The sequence below is a fragment of the Cololabis saira genome, chromosome 1 (assembly GCF_033807715.1).
Source record: "Cololabis saira isolate AMF1-May2022 chromosome 1, fColSai1.1, whole genome shotgun sequence".
In the NCBI taxonomy this organism is placed as follows: domain Eukaryota; kingdom Metazoa; phylum Chordata; class Actinopteri; order Beloniformes; family Belonidae; genus Cololabis; species Cololabis saira.
The window spans coordinates 1,061,508-1,085,112 of record NC_084587.1 but is presented as its reverse complement, the minus strand read 5'-3'; the positions used below and the strand labels follow the sequence as shown (position 1 = coordinate 1,085,112).

The following is a 23,605-nucleotide window of genomic DNA, read 5'->3' as shown; positions in this document are numbered from 1 at the left end:
GTTACGACCTTAGTGACGATGTTACGACCTTAGTGACAATGTTAGTTACAACCTTAGTGACGATGTTAGTTACGACCTTAGTGACAATGTTAGTTACGACCTTAGTGACGATGTTAGTTACGACCTTAGTGACGATGTTAGTTACGACCTTAGTGACAATGTTAGTTACGACCTTAGTGAGGATGTTAGTTACGACCTTAGTGAGGATGTTAGTTACGACCTTAGTGAGGATGTTAGTTACGACCTTAGTGAGGATGTTAGTTACGACCTTAGTGACAATGTTAGTTACGACCTTAGTGACGATGTTAGTTACGACCTTAGTGACGATGTTAGTTACGACCTTAGTGACGATGTTAGTTACGACCTTAGTGACGATGTTAGTTACGACCTTAGTGACGATGTTAGTTACGACCTTAGTGACGATATTAGTTACGACCTTAGTGACGATGTTAGTTACGACCTTAGTGACGATATTAGTTACGACCTTAGTGACGATGTTAGTTACGACCTTAGTGATGATGTTAGTTACGACATTAGTGACAATGTTAGTTACGACATTAGTGACGATGTTAGTTACGACCTTAGTGACGATGTTAGTTACGACATTAGTGACGATGTTAGTTACGACCTTAGTGACGATGTTAGTTATGAAATTAGTGACGATGTTAGTTACGACCTTAGTGACGATGTTAGTTACGAACTTAGTGACGATGTTAGTTACGACCTTAGTGACGATATTAGTTACGACCTTAGTGACGATGTTAGTTACGACCTTAGTGATGATGTTAGTTACGACCTTAGTGACGATGTTAGTTACAACATTAGTGACGATGTTAGTTACGACCTTAATTACGAACTTAGTTACGACATTAGTGAAGATGTTAGTTATGACATTAGTGACGATGTTAGTTACAACATTAGTGAAGATGTTAGTTACAACCTTAATTACGAACTTAGTTACGACATTAGTGAAGATGTTAGTTATGACATTAGTGACGATGTTAGTTACGACATTAGTGACGATGTTAGTTACGACCTTAGTGACGATGTTAGTTACGACTTTAGTGACGATGTTAGTTATGACATTAGTGACGATGTTAGTTACGACATTAGTGACGATGTTAGTTACGACCTTAGTGATGATGTTAGTTACGACATTAGTGACAATGTTAGTTATGACCTTAGTTACGATGTTAGTTATGACATTAGTGACGATGTTAGTTACGACATTAGTGACAATGTTAGTTACAACATAAGTGACGATGTTAGTCATGACCTTAGTTACGATGTTAGTTACGACCTTAGTGAAGATGTTAGTTATGACATTAGTGACGATGTTAGTTATGACCTTAGTTACGATGTTAGTTACGACATTAGTTACTACCTTAGTTATGACCTTAGTGAAGATGTTAGTTATGACATTAGTGACGATGTTAGTTACGACCTTAGTTACGATGTTAGTTACGTCATTAGTGAAGATGTTAGTTATGACCTTAGTTACGATGTTAGTTACGACATTAGTTACTACCTTAGTTATGACCTTAGTGATGACCTCCATGACCCCCCTGACCCTCCCATGACCTCCCATGACCCCCCAGGACCTGAAACCAGGACGTCTGGCTGGATTTGAGCTGATGTCAACGTGTGGGCGGGGCTACAGTGGGCGTGTCCCAGGCCGGATGCCCCGCCCACTTTTCCAGATTGGTCCCGCCTCCGTGGGAGACGTGACCCGGGGTCACACATACACACACACGCACGCACGCACGCACGCACGCACGCACGCACGCACGCACGCACGCACGCACGCACGCACGCACGCACGCACGCACACACACACACACACACACACACACACACACACACACCAGAACCAGAACTGTCAAACAGAGATCGGAACATCTCGAGTCATTAGGAGAATTTGCTGCTGCCGCGGCGCGGCGCCGTAATTACGTGTTATTAGCAGCTTCTCTTTGTGTTCGGGAGGAAACGAGCTTAACCGTCTAAACGAGTGTAAACGAGGTAAACAGCAGTTAGACGAGGTGTGTGGTCCCGCCCGGTTACGCCGGTATCAACCAGAACCTGCTGGAACTCCGGGATCAGAACCAGCACCATCTAAAAAAAGATACAAAGAAACTTTCTATTCAAAATACCCATACAAATAAACATGTAGATATGTACATTTATGAATATATGTAGATATATAGATGTATATTATGGATGTAGATATGTTATATGTAGGTATGTAAATGGATATATTGAGTTGTATTATACGTACAGTATGTATCTATATCTCTATTAATATTACAGGACTGTCTCAGAAAAGTAGAATATTGTGATAAAGTTCTTTATTTTCTGTAATGCAATTAAAAAAACAAAAATGTCCTACATTCTGGATTCATTACAAATCAACTGAAATATTGCAAGCCTTTTATTATTTTAATATTGCTGATTATGGTTTACAGTTTAAGATTAAGATTCCCAGAATATTCTAATTTTTTGAGATAGGATATTTGAGTTTTCTTAATCCAAAAATGTCGCGGTGTATCAGTGTCGAAGCGGTGAAACTGTGGAACCGCCTGGATGAGGAACTAAAAAAAAGTAGCTCAATTTATACATTTAAAAAAAATTTTAAATCTAAAATAATGGATAAATATAGAACACAAATATAAAGGATCTTCATATTAAACTGTCTAAATTATGCAACTTTCCTCCTGCAGCTGTCCTCAATCGTGAGTGACCACATTTATTTTCTTCTCTTATTTGTTTATTTTCTAGTTTTGTTCGTTCGTTTCGTTTTCTTCTTATTAGTATCGTTTTGTTTCTGAAGTCTGCCTTTGTTGAATAGGAGAGGCAAAATAAGCCATGAGGCTTCAGCCTAAACCTTTTTGGTCAAAAAAAAAAAAAAAAAAAGGAAATGTGTACATATATATAATATATATATTTATACCTGTGTGTATACTGTACATATACAGTGTGTATATGCAAACATCTTAAAATGTAAATGACCAAAACAAAATAAACTAAACTAAACTAACTAAACTAAAAAACTAAACTAATGTATGACGTTTTTTGCAGAAAATAAAGGACTTTATCACAATATTCTAATTTTCTGAGACAGTCCTGTATTGATTTATAGTTATATGTAGATAGGTCGATATATAGATTTATAATAATTTTTATGTATATAATTGTAGGTAAATATATGAACCAGTATATACAGCATATCTACTCTTATATATTTAATCAAGTATATTGTTATACCATTGCTGTCTATTGTTCTCTATTATATTGTAGAATAGAATTGAATAAAACTTTATTGATCCCCCAGAGGGGAAATTCACTTGTGCAGCAGCAACACACACACACTCGACAATTTTTACAAAATATAAACGACAGTACGAAAAGGTATAAAAAGTATATCTTAAAAAATAACCAATAAATATAAATATAAATATAATTAAACAGAGCAAATCTACAAGTGGTGCTTTCAGAAAGCAGGTTATTGCACTTGAATGGCTATAGTTGATTGTTGTATGATTGTAAAGTAATGATAATGTAGAACTATGCATTATAATTACTTCTATTAGTACATACATACATAGTAACAACTAAATGCTGGTGTTTGTTTTGTTTTCTCTTGTTTGCTTTGATTTGTTTGATTTTGACTATATTTATATATACATACTATAATTGAGTATTATATCACTGTATTGAATAGTTATTAAAATAGGGGTGTTTGGTTATGTGTGTTTTATAAGTAAGTTTATTGAAACTCTCAGGCAGGTGGAAGCAGCAGCGGGATGACCACAGGCCAGCACGCAGCTCCTGAAGCTCCGGCCTGCAAACATGCACAAAAGAGAAAAAAGGGGCCAGCACAAGAAACTACAGGAGCGATGGACAAAAATGATAAAATCAAATCTGGTCCCGGGTCTGGTCCCGGGTCTGGTCCCGGGTCTGGTCCCGGGTCTGGTCCCGGGTCTGGTCCCGGGTCTCAGCCTGGTTCAGGCCTGGTTGGAGCCCCAGGGGCGGAGCAGCAGCAGCAGCAGCAGCCGCAGCCGCCACCCCCCCGGCGGGGAGGAAGTGCCCCCCCCGGCCCGCCTGCCCCCCCGCCGGCCTGTCTGAGGTCTGTTTGTCAGCTGATCCGGAGCTGCTGCTCCAACAAGACGAGACAGGACAGGAATTAAGTCGGAGAGCAGAGCAAATAAAACCGACCTCAGAGGAGGAAGGTTCTGCAAACAGGAAAACTGTTTGAAGCCTCAGGATTCTCCAGGATTCACCACTCTCACACTCGTCTCTGGATTCACCGCTCTCACACTCGTCTCCAGGATTCACCACTCTCACACTCTTCTCCAGGATTCAAACGTCACAATTGATTATTAATCACTTTACAGCTTCGTCTGAGCGACGGCGGCTTGAGTTAAACGTTCGTATTAGACTGTACAAAGCAGATGTTTTTCAGTCACCATGGATTCTGACAGTAAAGATACTGGATGACTGTGGTTTATCTCTGGTTTGAAAGGGGTTGAAAGATCAATTTCTGCAAAAATGGCAAAGTGAACTCTATAGGATGAACATAATGTGATATTTATGTAGAGTTTAAGCAAGAGTTTAAGCTAGAACAGTATTTATTGAGTCAAAATCAAAAATATAGACGGGCCATTTGTGATTTTAGGATGGATAACAGCAGAATCCTCAAAGTTACTGGAAGGTATAAAGTTTATTATTATTATTATTATTATTATTATTATTATTATTATTATTATTATTATCATTATTATTATTATTATTATTATTATTATTATTATTATTATTATTATTATTATCATTATTATTATTATTATTATTATTATTATAAAGGTCTGGATAGAAGTCAGAGATTCTGTAACGTCAACCGTATTCGAGATGAGTTTCATATTTTGTTCAAATGTAAAAATGTAAATATAATGAATCTCAGACACAAATATTTACCAAAGTTTTATACAAACCCACCATTTATGTTTAAATTGATTTTGTTACTACAATCTAATAAGTTAAATGTTATTTATAAATTAGGCTTCTTTTTGAAGAATGACCTTCCTCTGTTCAAATTATATTTATTTTGCCAAATTGAGTATTTGAATCGAACATGTACAGACACTCGCTATAAATGTACAATCGTTTGTATATTTGTGCTCCGTACCATGTGATCATGGTGGTGAGTTAAATAAATGAATAAATATACATAATAAATAAACTTACAATCAGCACATTTTATCATTTCACTGTTCATCACAATTAAAAGCTGTTTTTTAATCTAAAGAGTTTATAGTTTATAGTTTTATGTGGGTCCGACACATAAAACACAGAACATTACAACAAAAAATGAAAAGCAAACCTAAAGAGGTAGCATATAAAAAAGAAAGGAAAGACAGAAAATAAAGAAAAAAATAAAAAGTCATTCCGTTTAACATTTAGATATAAATAAAAACAATACATATTCACACATTTTTATAACATCAACAAATTCAAACTATGTAGCATATAGTTATCATAGTTTGTACCAATAACCATTTTTAATAAATATTTGAGATCTCTGTAAAACAATGAATTAAAACGCTCATAAAAATAAAAACAACTTTCCCTCTTGGCATTGTGTTAATACTGACCTGGATGCCCGGGACCAGCAGGTGATCAGGTCATCAATGATGGTGATCAGATCATCAATGATGGTGATCAGATCATCAATGATGGTGATCAGATCATCAATGATGGGGATCGTAGGTTTGATCAGCAAACAACCTCATTTTAATGATAATATTATTTTCTTGCCGTCATGAAATATATTTAAAGAAGAGAAGAAGAAGCCAGACAGGAAGTGGCGGCGGGCGACAGGAAGCCCCTCCCACCTGAGACCAGGCGGCTGCTCGTCCTCCGTCACCAGGAGACTCGTCCACATCTGGACAAGCAGATGTTCTGACTGTGTTGTGAGGTTTTCAGATGCTTGTTAAGGCAGTAACAAGAGGGAAAGACATCAGCAGCCGACTTAGAGAAGCAGCTGCTTTCGTCAATGAAAATTATGACTAAATATCGTCGTCAACGAACGTTTATCCCCTGAGGAAAACGAGACGAAACGAAAATGCTGGTCATGTGACGATAACGATGATTAAATATATAATGTAATATCGTAGAGGAATAAAAACCAGACTAAAATGTAGATTACAAAATAAAGAAAGGATCCTAATCATGAGAGTTCAACGTAGATCTGGGAATCATCTGCATAAGCTGTGACTAGAACTGGTCCCTGTGGGACTACGGTGTACTGTATTCAGTCTCCTTCACCAGTTGTCCTGGTGAAGGAGACTGAATACATGTATGAGCGTTTTTCGTGCGTTTATTCTTACGTTTTTTTGTACGTTTTATCGTGCGTTTTTTCATACTTTTTTTCGTACGTTTTTCGTACGTTTTTTCGTACGTTTTTTCGTGCGTTTTTTCGTACGTTTTTTCATACATTTTTTCGTACGTTTTTTTGTACGTTTTTTCGTGCGTTTTTTTGTACGTTTTTTCGTACTTTTTTCTTACGTTTTTTCGTACGTTTTTTCGTACGTTTTTTCGTGCGTTTTTTCATACGTTTTTTCATATGTTTTTTCGTACGTTTTTTCATACGTTTTCTTCGTACGTTTTTTCGTACATTTTTTCGTACGTTTTTTCGTGCGTTTTTTCATACGTTTTTTCGTGCGTTTTTTCGTACGTTTTTTCATGCGTTTTTTCAGACGTTTTTTCATACGTTTTTTCTTACGTTTTTTCGTACGTTTGCTTCGTACGTTTTTTCGTGCGTTTTTTCGTACGTTTTTTCCCTGTGGGACTACGGTTGTCCTGGAGCCCCAGAACTGGTCCAGAACTGGTTCGTTAGGAGTAAAGTTGTTTTCGTAAACCAAAATTATGACTAAATATCGTCGTCAACGAACCTTTATCACCTTTATCACCTGAGGAAAACGAGACGAGATGCAACGAAAATGCTGGTCATGTGACGATAACGATGATTAAATATATAATGTAATATCGTAGAGGAATAAAATGAGACTAAAATGTAGATTACAAAATAAAAAACTCTTCATTTTCGTTGACCAAAACGAGATGAAATGTTCTACCAAAGATCCTTAATCCTACATAGACGAGGAAAAGAAAACCCAATGTGTCGTGGAAAAAGAAAAAGATGGAGAGAAATGCGGAAAACTAAATGTGTTGTAAACTCAAATAAGAGTCTTCTGTATCTGGAATGATAGCTGGACCCGAAGACTAGACTAAAACTAAAACTGAAACAGGCGACAGAAACAACACCACAGGCTACACAATGATTTTCAGGTTTGAATGTTATTTCTTTCTTTTATTGACTTTTTTTAAATGGTATTTGAATGTTATTACTGTTTTTCTATCCACGTGTGTTTTTTACTCCTGCCAGAATCATCAGATCATCAGATTTCCCAGAATGCTTTTCTAAACTCTGCTGTTGACCTGCCCATTTTTTTTTTTCATCCTTTATTTAACCAGGTTAAAAAACTCATTGAGATTAAAACCTCTTTTTCAAGAGTGACCTGGCCAAAATGGCAGCATAAAAAGAATAAAACAATACATACAAACACAGACAGTCAGTCACACATTCCGGGGAAACAATAGTAAAACAATAGTAAAATTTACCCATCAACGTTGGGGTTAAATCCTGGACACTTGGACACAGTCCTGGGTACTGGTGTTGCCCCAGAGGGGGGTAATAATGTCTCTGTTCCGGTCCCGGGGGGGGGGCGGGGCCTGGACCGGCTCAAGACAACCAGCCTATCAGCAGGAGGATCACTGCTGCCAGTACTGCTCACCTGAAGGACCTGGACCTGCGTCCGGCGCGTCTCAGATAGCCGCACCTGAAACACGCAAGGGAGACTCGGACCGGAGACCCGCACTGGAGTCACACACCTGGATCTGCGGAGTCCCGCACCTGAAACGCACCGGAGTCCGGAGACCCGCATCGGAGACTCGGACCTGAAACCCGCACCTGGATCCGCACCTGAGTCACACACCTGAGACCCGCACCTGGACCTGCGTGGATCTGCGTCCGGCGCGTCTCCCGCACCTGAGACACGCACTTAAGACCCGCACCTGGAGACACGGACCTGATTCACACACCTGAGAAACGCACCTGAGACCCACACCTGGACCTGCGTGGATCTGCGTCCGGCGCGTCTCCCGCACTTAAGACACGCACACACCTGGAGACACGGACCTGAGTAACACACCTGAGAAACGCACCAGAGATCCGCACCTGAGACAAACACTGCAGGAATGATGCGGATACCTCTGATCCCTGCGCGCTTCTCCCGGAGCAGCTGATCCCGCAGGAGGATCCACGCACCTGATCTGAGGATCCACGCACCTGAGGATCCACGCACCTGATCTGAGGATCCACGCACCTGATCTGAGGATCCACGCACCTGATCTGAGGATCCACGCACCTAAGGAGCCACGCACCTGAGCAGCAGCAGAGCGGCTCCGACTCACGCAGGTAACCGGTCCCTCCGTCCCCGGACGCGCCGCCACCAGAACCCGAGGGGACAAAGACGCGCGTTTCTCCGCAGGTGAAGTTCAGTTCACTGAAGCTCCACTTCAAAACCACGAAAAGGAAAATTCCGCCTAAATTAAATCGATTTCATTCAGTTTGAATTTGAACTTTTACTCATCAATCATTTTCTTCACATTTTATAACTTTACTATTGTTTATTTCTGAAGTTCAGTTGCGCGATTATGATGAAAAAAACCTGCGCTTTTCTTTTTGGATAAAGAGTCCTTTCTGCTCTTCTCGTTTCTTTTCTAAAGATCTGGAAAAAAATGGAAAATCTGCTGAATTTGAAGTAAAATAAAATAATAAAAACTCATCAGAGTTCAGAGGAGGAAGCTTTAAGTTAAGTTTTCATTTAATACGATGCGTTTTTCTTCATTTATTTATATTCTCTTTGTGTGATTTTCCAAAAACTGGGTACAAACATTTCTGACAGTCGGAGTACATCCAGATATACAATAATGGTTAAAATGTAATGTAATTTAATGTAATGTAATATAATATAATATAATATAATATAATATAATATAATATAATATAATATAATATAATATAATATTAATATAATAAATATGATATAAATATAATATATAAAATACATATAACATATTAAACATAATATAGTATAATATAGTTATAATAGATATAATATAATAAATATAATTAACATAACATAATAGCAGAAACAGTTTTCCTGCAGTGTCTGGTCGACTTTTATGACTTTTAGACAAAATGTGGAAAAGAAAAAGAAAAATTGAGCAATAGTTTCCTCTTTAATCCGACATGAACCTGCAAATATTAGAAGTTCTGATGAGACTCAGGACTAAACCGGACCGGGCCGGTTCCAGCAGAGGAGGACTGATCCTCCGTCACCTCGTCTCCTCTCAAACCTTCAGACCATAATTTATTAGTCCAGAGAGGACGGACCCGTCTGGTGCTGGAAGAGACGGACCAGGACAGAACCTGAATCTACCAGAACCAGAATCTACTCCCCTGAGCAGAGCTGATTCTGGTCTCAGCTCTTAAATAAATCCTGGTTCTGGTAGTTCAGTTATTTATTATTGATCCCAGAAGGAAACGCAGGAAAGTGATTAGTTTAATTACAAGTGAAGGATCCAGAACCTTCCAGAACCTGGACCACACGGGTCCTAGTGGGCCCGCGGGGCCCTGGGGCAGGAGAGGAGTCCCGGGCCGGGTCCTGAACCTGGACCCTGGACTTGGGCCCTAAACCTCGGTCCTGAACCTCAGCTGGTACCGGCTCACCAAGAACCTGGTACCAGGAACCAGGTACCGGCTCAGCCTGGAACCAGAACCTCAGAAAATTCAGAAACCTTTTAAAACCTGACGTAACACTTCAAAACCCGTATTAAGTACATGAGAACCTGCATGTAGGATTCAGATCCAAGCAGCAGTACCGGGGACTAGTACCAGGTAAATACTGCAGTACCAGCTGAATACTGCAGTATTTACCTGGTACTAGTTCCCAGTACTACAGTAGTGCAGTACCGGGGACTGGTACCAGGTAAATACTGCAGTACTATTTAAAGTTAATGTTTAAAGTAGAAGTACAAGTAAAAATAAAAGCCAAAAGTTATTTTGATCAAACTGATAATGTGAAAAAGCAAAGTAAGTTTTATATCTTTCTGTTATAAAAGCATTACACATGCAATATAAGTTATATAAAGCTGCATAAAGTGCTTAGAATAAAATCAAAGTTGTATTTTGTGTACTTTTTTAGAAAGTACACTGAGAGAAAAGCTTTGAGACTGATGAGAAAACTGTTCATCATAGAAACAAAACCAAACCAAACGGCAGCTTCTCTTGTGTTTTCCTGGAAACTTTGTTAAGGTTAAAACCGACGACGGATGACGACCTGAAACCTGTCAGGACCAGATTTATGACCGGATTTATGACCGGATTTATGACCACAGGAGTTTTCCAAAATCAGCCTCCGTCAGCACGCCGAGTAAACAGGAGGAACAGGAATAAACGGGAATAAACGGGAGGAAAACAGGAGTAAACCAAGTTAAACAGAAGTAAACAGGAGTGAAAGGGAATAAATGGGAATAAAACAGGAGTAAACGAAGTTCAAACGGAGTAAACAGGAGCCAACAGGAGTGAACAGGAATAAAACAGGAATGAAAAAGGAGTAAAAAGGAGTAAACAGGAATAAAAACAGGAGTGAACAGTAAAAAAGAATAAAACAGGAGCAAACCAGGAATTAAAAAGGAGTAAACAGGAATGAACGGGAATAAACGGGAGTAAAAGAGAGTAAAACAGGATTAAGACAAAAGTAAAAAGGAATAAACAGGAGCAAACTGAACTAAACAGGAGATAAATGTGAGTAAAAAGAAGTAAACAGGAATAAAAAAGGAGTAAACTGGAGTTAAACAGTCGACAGCAGTTGGGTTGCGCTTGTTTATGGATTAGCATCGCTAACACCCCACTCAACCGACGCTAACATCTGGACTGGTTGCTACGGCAACAACAACTAGACTGTTATAAACTGTTTACAGCAGTTCTGCTTTGTTTCCTTCATGTGACGTCAGCGTCGTGTTTGTGTCGCTACGCTGTTATTACATCTATTAATAACTAGTGTGTTTGTGTCGCTACGCTGTTATTACATCTATTAATAACTAGTGTGTTTGTGTCACTGTTATTACATCTATTAATAACTAGTGTGTTTGTGTCGCTACGCTGTTATTACATCTATTAATAACTAGTGTGTTTGTGTCGCTACGCTGTTATTACATCTATTAATAACTAGTGTGTTTGTGTCGCTGTTATTACATCTATTAATAACTAGTGTGTTTGTGTCGCTGTTATTACATCTATTAATAACTAGTGTGTTTGTGTCGCTGTTATTACATCTATTAATAACTAGTGTGTTTGTGTCGCTGTTATTACATCTATTAATAACTAGTGTGTTTGTGTCGCTGTTATTACATCTATTAATAACTAGTGTGTTTGTGTCGCTGTTATTACATCTATTAATAACTAGTGTGTTTGTGTCGCTGTTATTACATCTATTAATAACTAGTGTGTTTGTGTCACTACGCTGTTATTACATCTATTAATAACTAGCGTGTTTGTGTCGCTGTTATTACATCTATTAATAACTAGTGTGTTTGTGTCGCTGTTATTACATCTATTAATAACTAGTGTGTTTGTGTCGCTGTTATTACATCTATTAATAACTAGTGTGTTTGTGTCGCTACGCTGTTATTACATCTATTAATAACTAGTGTGTTTGTGTCGCTGTTATTACATCTATTAATAACTAGTGTGTTTGTGTCACTACGCTGTTATTACATCTATTAATAACTAGTGTGTTTGTGTCGCTGTTATTACATCTATTAATAACTAGTGTGTTTGTGTCGCTGTTATTACATCTATTAATAACTAGTGTGTTTGTGTCGCTGTTATTACATCTATTAATAATTAGTGTGTTTGTGTCGCTGTTATTACATCTATTAATAACTAGTGTGTTTGTGTCGCTACGCTGTTATTACATCTATTAATAACGCTGGCGGCCGATCGGAGGTCTGGAGGCCCCGCCCCCTCTGCTGTGGCCACGCCCAATCCGCTGGTTCAGGGTCTGTTGGCCACGCCCCCACCTGCTGAGGCCCCGCCCTCCGTCTGCCCCCCCCAGACTGGTAAAACCATAGACATATAAATGTCTCCTCCCACGGAGCTGCTGCGATACGTCAACGTTGCCGCCATATTGGATGTTCAAGACTGCGCTGTAAACTAATACAAGTGAATCGACTTATTTTCATAAATGAATGAATGAATAGCTTTATTGTCGTTGGTCTGGCGTCCCAGCACAGTGAGATGAACCAGTACAACCATCAGGACACAGACAAAACAAATAACATAAGACATGAGTAACTGGTGAGAACAGATCAGAGAAAGGATGACATTGGGGAGGTAGGAGGGAAAAAAAGGCATCTTCATACTGTGTGTAAATACACAGTGTGAAAGTGCAAAAAAAACCACCTCTGCACAGAAAGCAACATGACAAATTTAACATCACAAGGCTTGCACATGTGTGTGTGTGTGTGGGGGGGGGGGGGGTCCTTGATGTTATCAGACGGCTCGGTCAGTTCTGAAACAGGTCCACAGATGTTCCTGAGAGAGGGGAGGGCTAGTGGGGGCAGGGCCACCTTGTTCACATTCCACCAGGAAGATTGTGACCAGAGCGATCGGCCAAAAAACCGCCCTGTCAAAGCCAGATTATAGAATCAACAATTATATTGCAAACAGACAGACTCAGTAATTTTCCGTCTGCCTTCAGTCTCTTGTTCATCAATGGCGACTCCAATCAGACGAATTTGTGATCAATTCCCGCCAAGCCGAGCTTCCAACTTCTCCAGGGTGTTATCCATCTTGCCAATGAGCTCAAAGACGCCGCCAGCCTGCGATTCTGTTCGAGAATCACATCCAGCTTACGGCTTTGCTCCCCCAGCGTTAAAGTCTGAGCGTTGATCGCCTTGCTTGATCCTTCAGCCACGTCCGGCAGCTCTGAAAGAGCCAGAACAGCTGTCGACGACTTACGCGTTTGTCGGTAGACCAGGAATCCCCCTCCTCCTCATATCAAGAGAAATCCTGCTATCATAAATCCAACTATGAAGCATCTTCAACGTCCTCGACAGACAGGATCGCCAAACACAACGGTTTCCAATGTTTCCAGGAATCCATTGTGTATCCAGCATAAAATGTCCCATCGGGGCAAGAGGGCTCCCTTACCCCCTGACTTCTCGTCGCAAAAATTTGGTCAATTGTGCTGAGAGACCAGTTGATCAATTCCATGATTAAAGCGCCTTTCTACAAAGAAATGTACGTTTTACGTCTCATTTATTCATTCACACACGCACTAATATACTTGGGAAACAGTTAGGCACCAAATATAATATATTTAATTTTCTCAGATGGCAAAAATAAGAACTTTATTGATCCCACATAGGAGTAATTAATGTTATATCAGCTATAGAGAACAAGGTAGTGCCGAAAAACAATATATATCCCCCTCACAAAAATAAGAAACATAGAATCAAAATTTTTCAAGTAACAAAATAACATATTTGAGCCATTTTTTTTTAATTTTTTCAATTATTTTATTGTCTGAAAAATGGTTCAAATGTTATTTTATTGTCAGAAAAATGGTCCAAATATGTTTCCCAAGTATATTAGTGCGTGTGTGAATGAATAAATGAGACGTAAAACGTACATTTCTTTGTAGAAAGGCGCTTTATGAAAATAAGTCCATTTACTTGTATTAGTTTACAGTCTTGAACATCCAATATGGCGGCGACGTTGACGTATCGCAGCAGCGGGCAGGAACACTCGATGCAGCGTCTACGTATATGTCTATGGTTCAGGGTCTGTAGACCACGCCCCCATCTCCTGAGGCCCCGCCCTCCTTCTGCTGAGACCCCGCGCTCCGTCAGCCCGCCCAGACTGGTAAAACCCCGTCCCTGCAGGGTTTTTGTCGGGCAGGTTTTACAGCCGCCGCTCTGTCATTGCTCTGCCCCCCCCACCCCTGCCCCAACCAGGGCCCCCCCCGGGTCCCATGCCAGCTGTTTCCCTACGGCCCCCCCAGGCCCCTGAAGGACTCAACCCCAACCCCCCCCAGGGGCCCTCGCCAGCTGTTTCACCCCAACCCCCCACCCTGGCACTTCAGAGATGGAGGAGGAAGTCTTGGTTTGTTTACGGTGCTGTCAGCAGTAGAATCTAAGAAGGAGGTGGTGGGGGGGCAGACGGGACAGACGGGGGGGGGGCAGTTCAGACGAGTGGGGGGGGCAGACGTTCATCTGTCTGAACATTCCCCAGAAATTACAGAGCAGCGTTCTGGTTCTGCTCCGGGCTGCAGGAGTAAATCAGCTGGACCTTCAGACGGACCTTTCATTAGGAGGAGGAGCCAGGAGGATCAACGGTTCTGGGGCAGCAGGAGGGTCCGAGTTCTGACCCCAGTTCTGGGTTCTGACCCCAGTTCAGACTCCAGAACTGGTTCCAGGCCAGGACGTCGGCGGAGGGGGGGGCTCTCCTGTCATAACACATTACAGTAATCTAGTCTATCAGATACAAACGCATGTTGATGAAGATACAAACACTAGTTTTTCTGCATCACTCTGCGAGAGGATTTTCCTAATCTTTGCAATATTACGGAGATGGAAAAATGCTACTTTACAAACCTGATTAACATATGGTTTAAACGACAAATCCTGATGGAACATTTAGATACTCTAGGAACTACGAGTAAACCTGCACTCTGAGAACGGAGAGCTCTGCCAGGAACATAAGGCACTATCAGGTCTTGTAAATAATGCGGAGCTAAGCCGTTTTGGGCTTTATACGCAAGTAATACAATTTTAAATTGGATTCTGAATTTTACAGGTAGCCAATGGAGCAACGCTAACACTAGAGAGACGTGGTCTCTCCTGCTAATTCCTGTCAGTACTCGTGCTGCTGCATTTTGGATCAGCTGGAGCCTATTCAGCAAATTACTTGGACATCCTGCTAACAACACATTACAGTCATCCAGTCTAGAAGATACAAACGTATGAATTAGTTTTTCTGCATCACTCTGCCAGAGGATTTTCCTAATCTCTGCAAAATTACGGTGATGGAAAAACGCTATTTTACAAACCTGATTAACATATGGTTTAAACGACAAATCCTGATGGAAAACAACACCAAGGTTTCTCACAGTTGCACTGGAAGCCATCGCAACACCATCTAATCCCTTCCTAAGGTGCTCTGGACCAAGAATGATAACCTCTGTTTTATCTGAATTTAGAAGCAAGAAATTTCTGGACATCCAGTCCTTGATGTCCCTCAGACATGCCTGAAGTTTAACTAACGGTTCTGTTTCATCCGGCTTCATAGACAATGACTGCGTTTCCATGCATCAATAACCCTTTCAAAACCTGAATATTGGCAATAACCCAAATTTGCTCATATTATGGTTTTTAAAAACCCCAATATGACCCCTGGGTTACTCCTTTTAAAACCTGAATATTGGGTCATGTAAATGCCTAACGGAATACGTCATCACGTTCTCCGTGCGTCGCTGGTTTGATCCAGATATCCCAAATCATTAATTACCATGTAAACGGAATATTCTGAATGTTTCAGTAACCGGAATATTAGCAATAACCCGAATTTTGACTGATGGAAACGTAGTCAAGTAGAGCTGTGTATCATCAGCATAACAATGAAAGTGTATGCCGTGATTCTGGATTATACAGAAAGGTGATGCGTCAGTGGAGGGACAGTAGCCGGTACGGTTCCCCGGTACCGCTCCCCGGTACCGCCCAACCCAGCATGACTACCTGATGACGCCGGCCCGGCGTGCGTAGGTTAGCATTCCTGGTGGGGAGAAGGGGGGGGGCAGGAAGTGTCACCGCCGTAATTACAAACGTGAGGTAATTGTTGTGCTGTTTTTGTTGGACGGTGTTTCTCAGGCTGCCGTCAGTCGGCCGGCGTCGCCGGCGTCTCGCGGGGCGGTTCCCGCGCCCCCCATAACCCGCCCCCCCCGCCCCGGGGTAGTAAATCAACAACAACAGAACCGGTTCCTCCGTCTGCCTTGTCTCGTCTCGCTGGCCCGCCGCCAGACCTCCGGTCCTCCTTCCTGTTGCTGCTGCTCCCCTGTCAACACCCCCCCCCCCCCGCCGGCCCCGCCCCGCCACCGCGGCGTGGGGCTGTCAACACCCCCCCCCACCGATCCCCCCCCCGCCGGCCCCGCCCCCCCGCTGCGGCGTGGGGCCGACAGCTTGTTTGCTCGGTGCTTGTCTTTGACCTCCGCGGGAAGTACCTGGCAGCGGATGTGAGTGGCAGGTATCTGCCTGGACACGTCTGCCCCCCCCCTCACACACACACACACACACCCCGCCGTCGCCACGGACACGCAGCGTGAGAACTGCCGTCTCCACGGCGACAAGGGTTGGTTGTTTATTGGATTTAGGCCTGCTGGAACTTCTGAAGGTCGGGGGGGGACAGGGGGAATGTCAGTCATGTGACCCAAGTCATGTGACCTCTGGTAACATCCTGAGACCTTAAACCCTCACGAAGATCTTCTTGTCTTTGTTCCTCGTCAGGTGAAACCAAATCCAGCAAGAAATGTGTAGAAAAGGGGGCGTGGCCTCGACGGGCCAATTGTGGTCTCCGTGGACTTTGAATGTGGTGATGTCACCCGCTGGTCAAATGGGTTGTGGGAAGTGGGCCTTGGATCGTCAGCCAATCAGGTTTCAGCTCGTACCTGGACTGGCGGGTCGTTGTGAACGAACGTCGGAGGACGATGGAGGATAAAACTCGCCGTTGCCGTCTTCAACCTCTCTGGCTTCTGAAACGAACCCAAAGATGCGGGACAGTGTGACAATGGCGTTGGCATGACGATGGCGTTGGCATGACGATGGCATAACGATGGCATTGGCGTTACGATGGTGTTACGATGCCGTCGGCATGACGATGGCGTTGATGTTACAATGGCATGACGATGGGATGATGATGGTGTAACGATGGAGTTGGCATGACAATGGCGTTACGATGGCGTTGGCGTTGGCGTAACAATGGTGTCGGCATGACGACGGCGTAATGATGGCATTGGCGTTACGATGGCATTGGTGTTATGATGGCATTGGTGTTACGATGGCATTGGTGTTATGATGGCATTGGTGTTACGATGGCATTGGCGTTATGATGGCATTGGCGTTACGATGGCATTGGCGTTACGTTGTCATTGGCGTTACGTTGGCATTGGCGTTATGATGGCATTGGTGTTACGATGGCATTGGCGTTATGATGGCATTGGTGTTATGATGGCATTGGTGTTACGATGGCATTGGTGTTATGATGGCATTGGTGTTACGATGGCATTGGCGTTATGATGGCATTGGTGTTATGATGGCATTGGTGTTACGATGGCATTGGCGTTACGTTGGCATTGGCGTTACGTTGGCATTGGCGTTACGATGGCATTGGTGTTACGATGGCATTGGTGTTACGATGGCATTGGCGTTACGATGGCATTGGCGTTATGATGGCATTGGTGTTATGATGGCATTGGTGTTACGATGGCATTGGCGTTATGATGGCATTGGTGTTATGATGGCATTGGTGTTATGATGGCATTGGTGTTACGATGGCATTGGTGTTATGATGGCATTGGTGTTACGATGGCATTGGCGTTATGATGGCATTGGTGTTATGATGGCATTGGTGTTACGATGGCATTGGCGTTACGTTGGCATTGGCGTTACGTTGGCATTGGCGTTACGATGGCATTGGTGTTACGATGGCATTGGTGTTACGATGGCATTGGCGTTACGATGGCATTGGCGTTATGATGGCATTGGTGTTATGATGGCATTGGTGTTACGATGGCATTGGCGTTATGATGGCATTGGTGTTATGATGGCATTGGTGTTACGATGGCATTGGTGTTATGATGGCATTGGTGTTACGATGGCATTGACGTTACGATGGCATTGACGTTACGATGGCATTGGCGTTACGATGGCATTGGCGTAATGATGGCATTGGTGTTATGATGGCATTGGTGTTACGATGGCATTGACGTTACGATGGCATTGGCGTTACGATGGCATTGGCGTAATGATGGCATTGGTGTTATGATGGCATTGAGTTTGAGTTTGAGTTTATTTTATTTATAACAGGGACAATACATATTAATGAACATATACATGTAAATATGCAAGATTATAGCCAACGGCTAATTTTCATCTTTAGTCCCTTAGGCAGGTTAATGTCAACAACATAAAATAATAAAATCAATAAAACAACAGTAACGACAAGTAGAACAGTTAGCTTCCATGGCAAGTAGGCAGGAGGAGCAATTACAAGTGAGAAAGCGTGTCCTTAAAAACACAATAGGACAGAAAAGGAAAAGAAAAGCAACAACAATGAAAAGTATACATGTTTTAGGCACGGTTGTGGCAGCAGTGTTGTTCTTCCAATAGCCAAGCTTTAAGATGTTTGGTAAAAGAGGACAGATTCGGGAGTTCACGTATTGTGTTTGGTATTGAATTCCAGGTGTGGGAAGCACGAACAGAAAAAGTGGCTTGGCTAAAGGCACTCTTTCTAAAAGGAACTACACAGTCACCTCTAGAACCAGCTCTTGTTGATCTGTTTGAATTTTTTTTCACAAAATCTTGTAATGGAGGAGGTGCTTTGCCATGGAGGATTTTGTAAATCAGGATAGCGTCGGTGTGTTTAACAGTGTTGTCCCAGCTTAAGCGCTCATGTTTTTGTAATATCTGACAGTGATGGTACGTTTTTGGTTTTTTATCCAATACTTTCAGAGCTTGTTTATAAACTGTTTCAATCGGCTTTAGTCTCGTCTTACAGGCCGATGCCCAACTTGTTACGCAATAGGACAATTGTGACATGATCATAGTATCAAAATACAATTTTGCTGACTCAAGAGTTAGATTGTTTCTAATAAACCTAAAGTTGGACAAGTTAAACTTAATTCTATTCACAGTGTTTTTTATCTGTCGTTTAAAGAGAAGTTGTGAGTCAAGAGTGATTCCCAAGTATTTAAACTCTTGTACCACCTCAATTGTTTTGCCTTGCACAGAAACGTTGGTATCGCTGTCAGTATTTGCTCTTTTTGAGAAGTACATACACACAGTCTTGGATGTGTTCAAGTATAGTTGGGATTTCTCAAGCCAGTTATACACATTTGTCATAGCATCTGTCAGTTCTTGCGCAGCGTGTTTTTTATCCTTTGCATGGACATACAGAACAGTATCATCGGCATACATTTGGCAGGTGACATTCGAAGGACAACAACTTGGCAGATCATTTATAAACAAACTGAAAAGCAGTGGACCTAGCACTGACCCCTGCGGTACCCCAAGATTGTTGTTACGTAATGTTGACTTCATGTTCTGTATCCTAACACACTGTGATCTTGCAGATATGTATGATTCAATCCAATTCAGAGTACTTTGGGAGAAGTTAAAGCTAGACAGTTTGGTCAACAGTATCTGATGGTTAATGGTGTCAAATGCTTTTCTAAGATCGATGAAAACAGCACCAATGACACCGCCTCCATCAAGCTTTGATTTCATATTTTCCAGAAAGAAGCATTGGTGTTATGATGGCATTGGTGTTACGATGGCATTGGTGTTACGATGGCATTGGCGTTATGATGGCATTGACGTTACGATGGCATTGGCGTTACGTTGGCATTGGCGTTACGTTGGCATTGGCGTTACGATGGCATTGGCGTTACGATGGCATTGGTGTTACGATGGCATTGGCGTCACGATGGCATTGGCGTTATGATGGCATTGGTGTTACGATGGCATTGGCGTTATGATGGCATTGGCGTTATGATGGCATTGGTGTTATGATGGCATTGGTGTTACGATGGCGTTGGTGTTACGTTGTCATTGGCGTTACGTTGGCATTGGTGTTACGATGGCATTGGTGTTACGATGGCATTGGCGTTATGATGGCATTGACGTTATGATGGCATTGGTGTTACGATGGTGTTACGATGGCGTTGGTGTTACGATGGCGTTGGTGTTACGATGGCATTGGTGTTACGATAGCGTTGGCATGACAATGGCATAACAATGTCATTGCCGTTACTATGGTGTTATGATGGCGTTGGCGTTATGATGTTACGATATCTTTGGCCTGAAGCGTCAAATAAATGTTGCAGCTGCGTGACGATCCGCTGATGTGATTCTGAATTTTTTTTTTTATTATTGTTTATTTCGAACACATAAAAAAATAAAAGATTTTAAAACAAATTCAAAACATACAGAAAAAAAAGCAACAACAACAAAAACGTAATACAAACAGGGGAAAAAAAAAATATCTGCAGAACTTTTCGTAATTCTGATTTTCCGTTTTTCTTCCCCAGGTTTTGTTTCTCGCCGCACCGCCGTCCTGCCATGTGCTGACCTCCTGGGCGTTTCCTGACCTCACCAGACCAACGACCCCCCCCCCCCTCCCCAGCTCCATGGCCCACCCCTACGAGCCCTGGCTGCGGGCGGCGCCTCCCGGTGGCGGTGGCGGCTCCGACGACATGAACATCCCGTCCTGGTGGGACCTGCACCGGGACGTGCAGGCAGGGGGCTGGATGGACCTGCAGCCGGGCCCGGGGGCCGGTGGCCCCGGGGGGGCCCTGGGCCTGCCGGGCTCCCTGGGGCCGTACGGCTCCGACCCCCAGCTCTGCGGCCTGGCGCCCCCCCAGCAGTCGCCCCACCTCTTCCCCCCCGACGGCTTCAAGATGGAGCCGCTGGCGCCGGAGCTGCAGGCCGAGCCCTTCATGCTGGACGACCCGCCCGAGGCCTCGGCGCCGGCCCGGCCCAAGCCGCCGCGCCGCTCGGCCTCGCGCGGCGCCGGCCAGGCCGCCTGCCGCTGCCCCAACTGCCTCCACGCCGAGCAGATGGGCCACGGCGCCGACGACGGCCGCCGCAAGCACCTGCACAACTGCCACATCCCGGGCTGCGGCAAGGCCTACGCCAAGACGTCGCACCTGAAGGCGCACCTGCGCTGGCACAGCGGCGACCGCCCCTTCGTCTGCAACTGGCTCTTCTGCGGAAAGCGCTTCACGCGCTCCGACGAGCTGCAGCGCCACCTGCAGACGCACACCGGCGCCAAGAAGTTCAGCTGCGCGCTCTGCCCGCGCGTATTCATGCGCAACGACCACCTGGCCAAGCACATGCGCACGCACGAGTCTCCGCCGGCGCCGCAGGGCGAGGACCGCGCTAACGGGGACAAGGCCTTCCCGGGGGCGCCGGCCGCGCCGCCGCCTGACGCCAACGAGCCCCAACTCAAGCTGAAGTGTGAGACGGACCCGTCGGCGTCCGGCGTCACCGGGCATTCTGGGTAATCTCCCCTGCCGCCCCTCCTCCGTCAGTAGAGTAGAGAGTAGACGAGGCCGGACCGGCGCTGGACCGGCGCCGCCGCCTCACCGGAACAAAGATGGAGGTCGCTGCGGTTTCTCCTGGCGCCTCGGCGCCGGTGGCGCCGGGGAAACGGCTGACTTAGTTTTAGAAGACGAGTGTTTAGATCTGCTGAACTGGGAGGAAGTGGAACTCTGGACGGTTCTGAACCATGGACTCACTGACTGCTGACCCGGGTTCACCGGGCCGGCCCGGTCCGCTGGGATTCATGCGTGTAGATGAAGGGCGGCGTGGATCCGTGTTTCCATCGCGCCAAACGTCAGTAGCTCGTGGTAGGATCTTTATTCTGACATGAACAACAAACCTGACGACCCGTTCTGACCCGTCGGGGCAGAACCTGCAGGCACCGGTCCGCACCGGCACGTGTGCTGAACGTTACCACGACAACACGATACAAGGAGAGCACGCTGTAACAGAACTGTTATAAACAGAGATTCATAGTGAAGCGGCAACTAACCGGGTAGAACCGGTTAAAACCAGGTAGAACCGGATAGAACCGGATAGAACCAGTTAGAACTGGATAGAACCGGATAGAAACGGATAAAACCGGGTCAAACCAGTTAGAAGCGGATAGAAAAAGGAGAGCACGCTGTAACAGAACTGTTATATACTGAGATTCATAGTGAAGCTGCAACTAACCGGTTAGAACCGGAGAGAACCGGTTAGAACCGGGTAAAACCGGTTGGTAGAACCGGATAGCAACGGGTAGAACCGTTTAGAACCAGGTAGAACCGGTTCTAGAACCGGGTAGAACCAGATAGAACCGGTTAGAACCGGGTAGAACCAGATAGAACCGGTTAGAACCGGTTCTAAAACTGGTTAGAACCAGGTACAACTGGATATAACCAAGTAGAACCGTTTAGAACCGGTCCCGCGCGGCGCAGCGGCGCGTCCACCGGTGACGGCAGCCGCTCATCTGAGTTTGCTGAAGTGAAATAAACATTAATTATCTGAAATAAACATTAATTATCTGAGGCCAACGACGCAGCAGGACGTTTAAACTCTTCAGTTTGAGGGCGTTAGCTAGGAACTAGGAACTAGGAACTAGGAACTAGGAATCCCTGCTGTACCTGATAAATACCTGATAAATACCTGATAAATACCTGATAATGGGGCCGTAAATATAATAATATATAATATAATAGAATAGAGAAGACTTGTCAACAACAGCAGCAGCAGCTGCTCCAGCTGTTCCAGCTGTTCCAGCTGTTCCAGCTGAAACAGCGGCGGCTTCAAAGAGCCGGTTCTGCCGGGACTTGTCCGGACCGGGAGACAAACACGCTGAGATCCGGGCTGTCAGCGCCGCGGGCCGGCGGTACTGACGGACGGGCCGGGGCCTCCGGGGGGCCCCGGGGGGCCTCCGGGCCCCCCCCGGGGTCGTGGGCGGCGTAAGGAACCCGCCCCGCTGCACCTTCGGCTCTTTGTTCGGTTCCGTCTCAATCCTCCGCCTGACAGCTCGTTTCAGCTCCTGGTTCTGACCCGATGAGAGGAGGATCCATCCGGAGGAAACGAAAAAACAGCAAAAACAAAACAAAAAGGTTCCTGGAGTCGGTTATGGAATCATCATGAGTCACGTTTCCTTAATTCTGCTCAGATTCAGCCGACCGGACCAACCCAGGAACATCTGCACTGCAAAAACTCTAAATCTTACCAGGAATATTTGTCTTATTTCAAGTTAAAATGTCTCATTTTTAGTAAAAAAAATCTCATTACACTTAAAACAAGACTCATCACTGGAAAAAACAGCAATGTTCACCTGTTTCAAGTAGATTTTCACTTAAAATAAGTAGAAAAATCTGCCAGTGGAACAAGATTTTTTTGCTTGTAATGAGAAGATAAATCTTGTTCCACTGGCAGATTTTTCTAGAAATAAGACAAATATTCTTGTTAAGATTGAGTTTTTGCAGTGTGGATCACTAGTTTTGGGTCGTTAACTTCTGTAATCATTGGCCACGGTTACATGATGTTTTTTAATTCGGAATTAATTATTCCGAATTAAATAATTCCGAATTAAACATTTTTCCTTCGAGTTTACATGGAAATAGTAATTCTGAAGTGAGGTTTACATGGAAAA

At 43.7% G+C, this 23,605-nt stretch overlaps 2 protein-coding genes across 3 annotated transcripts in view; one reads left to right on the top strand and one right to left on the bottom strand.

The window, feature by feature from the left end:
* The first annotated feature begins 20,582 nt into the window (after nucleotides 1–20,582).
* Nucleotides 20,583–21,567, top strand: sp6 (Sp6 transcription factor). The gene has a single exon (XM_061724738.1). It carries the CDS (start codon nucleotides 20,583–20,585, stop codon nucleotides 21,456–21,458), a length of 876 nt encoding a protein of 291 aa, XP_061580722.1. The 3' UTR covers nucleotides 21,459–21,567.
* vps54 (VPS54 subunit of GARP complex) overlaps nucleotides 21,475–23,605 on the bottom strand; it is a 315,827-nt gene continuing 313,696 nt past the window's right edge. For both annotated transcript variants that reach the window (XM_061724343.1, XM_061724488.1), the window contains one exon: nucleotides 21,475–21,484. The gene's annotated coding sequence lies outside the window, so the exon portion shown is untranslated. The remainder of the gene's footprint in view (nucleotides 21,485–23,605) is intronic.

Bases quoted from the DNA above. Each gene is read 5' to 3' on its own strand.
- sp6 (XM_061724738.1), top strand. From the start codon at position 20,583: ATGGCCCACCCCTACGAGCCCTGGCTGCGGGCGGCGCCTCCCGGTGGC.